The 10,618-nt window shown below is 35.2% G+C and overlaps 2 protein-coding genes across 2 annotated transcripts in view; both read right to left on the reverse strand.

The window, feature by feature from the left end:
- LOC113058065 (WD repeat-containing protein 1-like) overlaps positions 1-10,618 on the reverse strand; it is a 282,582-nt gene that overhangs the window by 263,109 nt on the left and 8,855 nt on the right. The gene's annotated exons all lie outside the window — the stretch shown is intronic.
- On the reverse strand, positions 7,831-9,014 carry LOC113058098 (neurogenin-1-like). Its single transcript, XM_026225788.1, has one exon. It carries the CDS (start codon positions 8,960-8,962, stop codon positions 8,336-8,338), a length of 627 nt encoding a protein of 208 aa, XP_026081573.1. The 5' UTR covers positions 8,963-9,014; the 3' UTR covers positions 7,831-8,335.

The following is a 10,618-nucleotide window of genomic DNA, read 5'->3' on the forward strand; positions in this document are numbered from 1 at the left end:
TAATTGGATAGTTATCTGTGATTCCAGGTCAGCAGAGAGCAGAGTGAGACATCAGTCTTACCATGGCATAGCGTTGGTGCAGGTGTAGGGTCATGGAGAGATGGAAGACGGGGGGAGAGGTTATCTTGTGTAGCACTGAGAGGGGAAAAATCACATCTGTTTATCCAAAGCTGTGGCTTGGATTGAATTTCCCTGATTTTTATCTGGAGTCTCGGAGGAGCTGCCTCTCCAGTGGGAGTGGGGGGAAGAAGCCATCTATTTAGCAGGGAATCAAAGTTTGGGTTCCAGCAGCTGCATGGCTTCCTTTTTGATTGACACTTTCCTGTCGCCGTGGGCTCGGGGGCATCGGGTTGTTCCTCTTTGCCCTGGAGGAAGATAGAGGGGGCAGGTGAGGTGCAGGTGACAGTGCGTGGTGATACTGGCGAGAGCTGCTCCTCCTCTACCGCCGGTTCTACTCTCACAGGCACTCCAGTCTAATCAGACAGCACTTAACACAGTCTACAGCACTTCTAACCTGCTGCCCTCCACTTTACAGCCACTTTGAGATGCATCTATTTCAAGCACGCTGCTAGTGTATTGGCAAGAAGACATATAATAAGATCATGTGACTGATAGCTAAATGAGACTGCTATTGTTGTGAACTAAAAAAATTAATTTAGTGGAAATGCATAATTCAGAAAATGTATGAGATTATATGCTACTGTTCAAAAGTTTGGGATCAGAAAGAATTTTTTTTTAATTAAAGCAAATATAAAAAAAATGTTTTGTTACTTTTCATCTTTTTTCAATTTAAAGACATGTTACACATGCTTTCTATTTCAAATAATTGCTGTTCGTTTGATCTTTCTGTTTATCAAAGAATCCTGAACAAAAATTTCCACAAAAACATTAAGCAAAACAACAGTTTTCAACATTAATAATAATCAGAAATGTTTATTGAGCCGAATGATTTCTGAATGATTATGTGACAGACTGGAGTAATTCAGCATTGATCACAGAAATAAACGCCATTTTAACATATAAGAATATGAATACATTAAACATATTAATCAAATGTAGTAATAATTAAAATTCTAATAGTATTTCACAGTATTGCTGTTTTAATGGTATTTTAATCAAATAAATGCATTCATAAGATATAGATATATAACACTAATGTAGTACATACATATGTTTTTATGTATTAATAGATATTGTATGAGGGAAAATAAAATATAGTCAAGTTAAAAATATTTACATTCTATTATTAAAATATAAATATTAAAAATTATATTTATTTATTTAATAAAATATACATTGCTGACATATAAAATATAATCAAATAGATAATACTGGCATACATATACATATTTTACTATGGGGATTTTATATTATAAAATTAAGTTCATCTACCCAAAGTATGTATGTATTTGAAATGATATGGCCTTAAAGGTAACATAAATGGGAGTATCACTCAATGTGTTTCATATATTACATTTCAATATGGAAGTCTAAGATCACATTAAAAATGTAGAATGTTTGTCCTTTACACCTAGAAATATATATATTTTTACATTTGTGACAGAGAAAGATTTTGTGCAGAAAATCAGATGTTCTTGCTTCCATTGAAGCTCAAGACACTCATTGTATCGCCTCAGCTTTTATATGATCACTTGAAGTGAGGTTTGTCATATGGTCACATGTGTAAAAGAATTCACAAAGGTACAAATGAGGATGTATGCATGCATGTGTGTTTAGAGGCGGAGGCAGAGTGTAGGTGTGTGTTGGCGGCTTTCCATTACAAATGAAGACAAGATATCTTTACATACTGCAGGCAGCCACTTGGAACCGGCAGCCCTCGGGCAAGGGCCCTCTGTGTCTTTGTCTGCCTCTCGTTCTAAAGTGACCTCCTCAAGCCTTAAACCAGAGGGATGGCCTCTTCCTCAGGTTATGGGTGACATATGCCTAATCTACCATAGAGGAACATCTGCACTCGCTGCCTCAGTACAGGTGTAGGTGCTTCTCAAATGACTGAACCAATGAGGCGGCCACTGTGGCAATGCATTATGGTGTCTCCTCCAAAGCACTAGATACACAAAATACAATCATTTTGTATTAGTGAGTGGCCACTTAGGACACAAGAGCCCAGGTGCTTTGAAAGGTCATGTGTATTTTTTTAATTTAACTGTTTTAAACCTAATTGAACAATGAAGTGGTTTAGATTTGTGTATTTTCAGAATATACATTTGGGCTTGGTAAGATTTTCCATTGTTTTGGAAAGAAGTCTCTTATGGTTACCTAGGCTGGAAAAATATGGTGAAAAAGGTACAATTTTGAAATATTAATGCAATTTAAAATAACTGTTTTCTATTTTAATATATTTAAAAATGTAATTTATTCTTGTCATGCAAAGATGTATTTTCAGCATCACTCCTCCAGTCTTCGGTGTCACATGATCTTTCAGAAATCATTTTAATATGCTGATTTGATGCTCAGGAAAACATTTCTTATTAAAAGAATTGTGCTTCTTAATATTTTTTGTGAAAACTTATACATATTTTGTATAATTATATGTCACTTTTATTCAAGAATGCATTAAATTGATCAAATGTATAATTTACTTTAATAAAAAAAAACAGTGTATCTGAAAATATTAAATATTTTAAAGATATTCATAATATATTTTATTTTATTTTATCCTTCATTATAATCATTGTATATTTAAATGATTCCTCCCTAAATATCGGTTTTAATGTAATCAAATTTAATCAAATATATAAATATGTCCATCTTGATAGACAGATATTTGCTTTAAAAATGCATATAAATAAATAAATAAATAAATACCTGCCTCTAATTTATGGGGCATAATAGTACCTCACATTTCTTACAATATGAAGTGCACTTCTCAGTGTTTGTCAAAGCACTAGCTCGGTTTGCTTTTTATTGCATTTGTAAATCAAAGCGATGACCTTCTGGCATTAGCATCCCAAAAAGCGAGTGTTGATTTGAGGAAAGGTTTGTATGCTTTAGGCTAAATTCACCATTATGAGACATCCATGAGAAAGCAGCTCTTGCTCCTAGCAAGAAATAAAGCTCTAATTGAATCATTTCCACCTTTATGAAGTCCAAGGGAAAGTACAAAGAGAGGATGCTCAAAGTATATGGCCGGGGAACAGGAGGATTCGAGCAGCCTGTGGCAGAATACAGTTTGTCAGCTCACTGAAAAAGGGCCAAGAGGGGCTTTGACTTTTGACATTCGGGACACTCGGTGGTTCCACTCCATGGACAAGAGAGGACAAAACAAAGGTTGAACTGTCGTAAAACTGACTGTAGAAGGATTCAGAGGGAGGGTCTGGAGAAGTGGGGCTTTAGTTCTAACAGACAAAGCATATAAAGTGGGTTTACAAATTGAGAACAATGTTCAGGAATTTACAGTTAGATCAATACCATCCCATTGTGGCCAGCCACTGAAAGGAGCAACTGAAAGGCCACTCTGATGCTGCAGTATATAAATAAAGTTGTCGTAACTGGAATGTAGATGCATTGATTTAATCTACCTGTTCATATGAAATTGACTCAAAATCAGAAGTTATAATGTAAGTGTAAAACATTGTACACTATAAACTCAAGTCAAATATTTGCCTCTAGGGGTAGATGGCCAGTAGAGAGCAGTTTTTGACACCTGTCTCCCCAATCAGACTTAAAATAATCCTCTATTTTCCAAACAAACCATTAGCTTCCCTAATGATCCCGTGCTACTGTTCTCAGTGACTTCAGCTCCATCAGAGCACAGGGTGTGAAGGTTTCTGTTTAGGTGCTAAAGGGAAGGATTGCACTGATCTAAAGGTGAGTTTTGCGGAGGGCAGGGCCATGCCATTTTCAGCACTCATCTGTTAATCTCTGTTTAGGAGAAGGCCCCAAACAGAATTAGTCACAGATCTCCAGGGTTCAGGAGAGAAGCCCAAAACAAGCAATCAGAGCTGCCTGAGGTTTCTGTTGCCCCTAAAGATGAGGCTTATCGGTCAGTTATGAATAATGTTACATTTGCTCATTAAGGGAACATTTTTAAGGCTATTATTATAATTTGGAAAAGCAATGATTTGTTGAATGTACAAATATGAGGAATACAATTTAAAAAAACTAAAAGAACTGAACATCAGTTAAGTCTTCAAAAAAAAGTATATGTATGTATTTTCTTTTCAGTAGGCATGTTGTATATGGCTTAATGTGAAAATATGACATGTTATGAAGATTTGTAATATATATTTATTATATTTAATATTGAATAATATTATTTACATATATATTTATATTGCTGTATATATATATTTCTTAATTTTAATATCTCCTCCGATCTCCCAGAATTTAGTTCAACTGGGTAAAATTATAAATGTTGTTACATTTGCTCATCAAAAATTTACCTTTTCAGGTCTATTCATTAAAAATTGGTTAAAAAAAGAAAATAAAAAATGATTTGCTTAATGTACAAATATGATATGAGGATTATGATTCAATAAAATAAACAAAACTGAATTCATATTAAATCAAATGAACAATAGTAGGTATGTAAATATAGTAGGAAGACTTTATTAATAATATTATTTTAGTAATAATAATATATATAGAAATAATAATATAGAAAGAGAGAGAGGGAAGATTATATTATGTTATATTTAAATAATAATATATTAATTATTAGTTTGTATATTGTTATTTATATTTATTTCATTACATTTTCCTGTATACACTCCTCTGAGCTATAATTTCTTGATTTAGTTATATCCTGCCGTCTTATAGAAGGCAATTAATTTGCTACTCTTTTTATTAAAATATCACATTTCTTGTAATCTAATATTTCCATTGTGCTTTATGATCATGATCTTTTCAGTTTTGGCTCCCTAGGCTGTGTCTAATCTCCTTCCCCTCTTTTCCACCTTCTGTTTATCATTAACTGGCAGTTATAGTTTAATTGTCCCTTGCTTTGAGTTTTTCGTGCCTTCATATGACTCTCTGGGGTCTCTTGTTAAGTTTCCACTGAAGAGCCTCATCTTATAAATACTTATATCAGATTCAGTCTGAGACATAAGAAAACGTGGGTGTTGTGCAACAAAAGATATTAATGATAAGCATGCAAAAACCTAGTAACCAATAAATAACCAATGCATTTTTTTATTTCATCTTCTCTTTAAACTCATTAAACATTAATCATTTCTACTATATATATATATATATATATATATATATATATATATATATATATATATATTTATTTATTTATTTATTTATTTTTTATTTGTTTGAGACCATGTGGTAACTGATGCATTATCAAAAAAATAATATATATATATATATATAGATTTATATATACCAGACTTAAAAATATTCAAAAACATGCTTAAACTATAAAGAATTACAGCCATTTACTGTTTTACAAGAGTGCATATGTGACAGAATCTGTTGAGAGTGTTTTTTTTTCTTCATTATGTTCCCAGTTAAACTACCTCTCCATCTTTTCAATCACTTTTCACTGAAGTGATACAAGTGATATTTCTGACAGAAGTGAGGTCAAGTATATCTACCTCCCAAGGCATAATGTCTACCCACATCCTTGTCTCTGAAGGGCTGCGATATGTCGCTGTGTGCAAATGGCTGTACAAACATGAAGGCTGTTTTGATGTTTTTGTGGTGGTTGACATGGGAGGCCATCTCCTTGGGAGGTGAGGGGTCTCCTGCCCTTGAGTGACCTGTGACCCGAGTGAGGCCTTCTGCACTGATACAGGCTGTCAGCCCTGAGGGAAGGGGGAGAGAGGGAATAGCACTCATCTGTGAGCCGCAGTCACAGGCCTTTCTTTTATCTTTGCTATATTCTTTTAGTTGAGAATATGGAAAATGTTCTTAAAGAGAAATATAAGAATGCATCAACCAATTAAACCATCAAGAAGTTTTCAAATCACAATAGGATTTGACTCTCTTTTGTGAATGCTTACTGAATTGCAAGTTTAATTCCAGAATATTGGCACTTTCTATTTTGATAACTTCATATGTGCATGTAGTTTTGTACAGTACATTTTAAAGAATAGGCTATAATAAACTGGCTGTATTGCAGGTGCTTTTCTGAGGGTAGCAGTTTAAAGCTTATGACGCTGTGACTGAGAACAAAGAAATGCCATAATGTCAATGCATACATTAATTTTGAAGTCCCTTGCAGATGATTACTTTCTTGATGAGAGGGTGATAAACATCATGTCTGTGCCCCCTTTCGTTTCAGCTGGCATGCGCCCTTCCCTAAGGCTTTCGGCACGCGCTATTATACTTGTCTTTCCCCGACACGTGCAGATACAAGAGCCTTGGCTGGACCTCATGCGGAACTCCCAAACAGAGGATTTAACCTGAACCCTTCAACTGATCCACACATACACAACGTGCACAGAATGAAAACTCCAATGAAGTTCGCAAAAAAATTCGATACAGTCTACATGAGGTCCGTAGATAACCAGAACATACTTGTATAATTTGTATATAATTATATACAATTCTGAATGATATTTATATATATTTATATTTATAATATTTATAATGGTTGTTATTTGTATCTAATTGTGCAATGGATTAAGGAATGTTCCTACTATCTGAACGCGCAGATAAGCGTAAAACTGGTAAAGATAAAAGCTGTTTGATTTACTGTTAAGCTTTCATATGAAAAACTGTATTAAAAAAAAATAATAATAAAAAAAAAATAAAATAAAAAATAAAAAATATATATATATATATATATATATATATATAATGCAATTTAAATTATATAATTATAATTAATTTGTATATATTTATATTTATATAGTATAATTACTATATATATATATATATATATATATATATATATATATATATATATATATATAAGTATATAATTGCAATTTATGAAATTTATAAAATGTAATGTAATTTAATATAAAATATTATAAAAACGGGATTTTACAATGAAATACTGTTACCTTTTAATTGATGGATAAAATCTATATTTAATAAGCCAGTATTACCATTTTAAGGTAATAAGCTAATAATGAGGTGATATATCTTCTTAAAATGTAGGCCTGGTTTCACAGGCTTATAAAGTATTAAGTACTATGTATGAATATCTATATATATGTATATCTATTACTATGTATTGTTGATGCTAATAGAGTTGTTTTGTGCAATGTGCAGTTTTGGTGAACTTTAAATCAGCACGTGGCTTTGAATTATCCACCTGTGTGTTATCATTCATACATTTATGGTAACAAACAAAGTTAAAATATTTCTTTCATTATGTAATTTAATTTAGTCTTCAGATAGCTAATAACTTTAAAATACACACCCACTGAAATGGCAGCACGTGCATTTGTAGCAATATTAATATAATGTGCATTTTAGATCTAGTTTTTATTTTTGAGACCCTAAAACTCATCCAGACGGTTTGATATAATCAAGCGCTGTCGTGTGTAGAATGTGCACGCGCAGTTTGATTGACAGATTAGATGACGCTCACTCTGTATCTCTGATCTATACCCATGCACCTGCTGCATAACCGTTATTTTATGCGCTGTGACCCAGAGTGACGCTTCAGTGGATGCGCTCATTAATGATGCCCATTATCTTGGCAGACATTGCTATGGGTTGTTTATGCATAGAATCTCATTATGAAACAAACAAGCAAGCACAGAATATTTTTATAGAAAAACGTTATATTTATTTGTACAAACATGTTTGCACCAGTTATATTTTGAGGTAAATACATAATAGAATAAATCTCTTTATATACAATACAAATACAATAGCATACGAAACCAACAGGTTGAATACAATAAAACAAAAAGAAAGTGGTGGGAAAGCAGTCGTGAGTAACTGTACTCTTCTATGGATCAGCCAGACAGGAGAGGTTTCTTCGGGTCAAAATACATAATGCATAAGGCCAGATCTTTGTCTTGTCCATTCAGTCTATTGTCACAGCGTTGAAACTGAATTTTCACGCTCGCTTTTCTGCTTTATCGCTCTACAAATTGTAATATTGACTTTTCACCTTGGACTGCAAAGGCCAATCTGTCTTGTTTAAATTATAATTTTCTCTAACAGGCGTTTAATGTCATGCTCCAAAGAATGCGAAAAGTGCAAAGATATCGGGAAAGGCATCAATATCGGTAACAAAACGTACAAAAATAAAAACATTCTCATCTGTGAACTGTCGTTAAGGCAAACAGTGAATACCTAATGTTGGTACCTCTTGGTTCTATAAGAAAGGTAACAGCAAAGTCCTCTGATTTTACACTACATACTTCTGCAGACTCTATACAGACATGAGAATGCTTTAGTCACTTTAATAGACGCCAGGTACAAAGTTGTGGTAGCTGTAAACTACATCGGTCTGTAAGTATCCAAAGTCGTCCATGGCTGCAGGGCTGCCCGGGTCTGAATTGCAGTAAGACGGGGATGAAGACGAGGAGGATGCTCCGGATGGCCAGGAGCAAGAGTCCCCTCCGGGGCTGGGCGCATCTTTCATGCAGCTTAGTCCTGGCAGCAGAAGCGCAGGGTCTCTGGGCTTGCTCTGCCGCTGGTCTGCGATCCGGATGGTCTCGGAAAGCGCCCAGATGTAGTTGTGAGCGAAGCGCAGAGTCTCGATTTTGGTCAGCTTCGTTTCGTCGGGAAAGGCAGGCAGCACGCTTCTCAAGGCATCCAGGGCGTCATTGAGGTTGTGCATTCTGTTCCTCTCGCGGTCGTTGGCCTTCATCCGGCGGTTCTTCTTCACCACGTGCACGGTGCCGTCGTTCCTGGCGCGCCCCCTGCGCCTCTTTTTCTGCTGGAGCTCGGCTGGAGACGCAGGTGGCTTGCCGCAGAAGGACGCGGGGGACGCGGAGTGGAGGCTGCTGCGTGAGTCCTCATCATCCGTGTGCGTAAAGGAGTAGTCACAGCTTGAGGTGTCCATGTCGGAGAAGACAGTCTCCATTGTTGATAACCTGGAGAAATAGCAAAATACAAGTTAGGAATACCTACGCCAAACACAAGCTTAGAAAATCATTCCAAGTTCTCTGCGTGTAGCACTGAGGATGTTTGGTTTCTTCAAATACGCACTTTATTAGATGAAACTGGGTGTTTTGAAGTCTTGCTGAGCCTTGAAGATAGTTTGTGTTGAAGTTTAAGGCACGCGTCTGTCTCTTAACCCCTCATCAGCTCGTGCGAGCTTTGTGAGCTTGGCACACGACTGGCCTCACCTGCCTTATATACCCTGAGGAGACCAATGGACGTACCCCCATCGCTTTGGCATTTTTGTGAAGGATGAATGAATGGTTTGCATCAGGTCTGCCCCGTGCGCACGACCATCTCATTAGCATAATTTATGCCCGTTGTTTGTTCGCCTCTGAAGCGTGCCTGTAATCACCGCTGGCCAATCAGAGAGCCCGGAGAGCTGGCCAGCCCACGCGAGCGAGCTGTTGCTATCTGTCCAGCATGCACCAAGACCCACTATAACTTAAATCTCAGGAAATTGAAAGAAATGGACATCACAAAGTGGCCCGAGGCTAGAAGAGTTTTTTTTTCCCTGCCCATTTATATATTGTTTTTTGTGGCGCTAAGCAAATCATAGCGCATTACACTAGGCTACTTTATGAAGATATGCACAATTGTTTGGATTGATGGATTGATGCAAGATTATAAATGTGACTTGTTAATAATTTTTCAGCATATTTTCATTCTACACACAAGGTCGACGTGCTATCTGTTATTATAAGTAGCCTATATTTCGATGTACAAAAATATTATTATTACAATTTTTTTTTTTTTAATTTGCAAGATGTTTGGGATTTTAAGTGTATTTTACTGAATGTTACCTATCAGTTTATGTCGTTATTATATGTTAATATACAAATTCGACCTATTCTACAGAATAGAAGAAAGGTCAATAATGTAAAACCGCATGATTACTAAAGTTGATCAGAATTTGCCTCTATGCACAGAGCATATTTCACCCACACAAATAAAACAATGTTAACTAAACAATATAACATGCAACACAAAATATGCACACAATGTCCAATGTACACAAGCACAGAAATGTAAAATCCAAATGAACTGGCAAAGCGTTCTGGAAAATTAAACGTTCATTCGTTTTATAAAAAAAAAAAAAAAAAAAAAAAAAACATAAAAATATTTTATTGCTTAAATGCACAATTTTTACTTCTAAATTATTCTTTTCATATTTCACATTAATTTTTTTTATAATACAATATTATTATTTAAAATATAAGTTAAGCTAAATTATATTATTTTCCGTTTAAATAAGGTTTTCTGTATTTCCCTTTTATTCCGCCCTGCCTGCAGCGTTTATAACTCACAAGGTGAAGATGCAGTTCAATCGAACCTCTCCACTGTGTCCAATCAGTTTTATTTAAAGACATCTTTATGAGACAGCCATACAATTGTTCATTAATTATTCAATTTATTCAATTGCAAGCAGCTCGCCCCTCTTTGGAAAAAAAATGAAGGGGCACTATTTAGAAATAGTTTGGGGAGAGACCTGCGGCGCCTTTCTCCGTGCGGTATTATGGCGATTGGGGCACAGTCATTTATAAATAATTACACAATGTTTAGAGTCTTCAGGCATGTA

This window comes from Carassius auratus, chromosome 39, assembly GCF_003368295.1.
Source record: "Carassius auratus strain Wakin chromosome 39, ASM336829v1, whole genome shotgun sequence".
Lineage (NCBI taxonomy): Eukaryota > Metazoa > Chordata > Actinopteri > Cypriniformes > Cyprinidae > Carassius > Carassius auratus.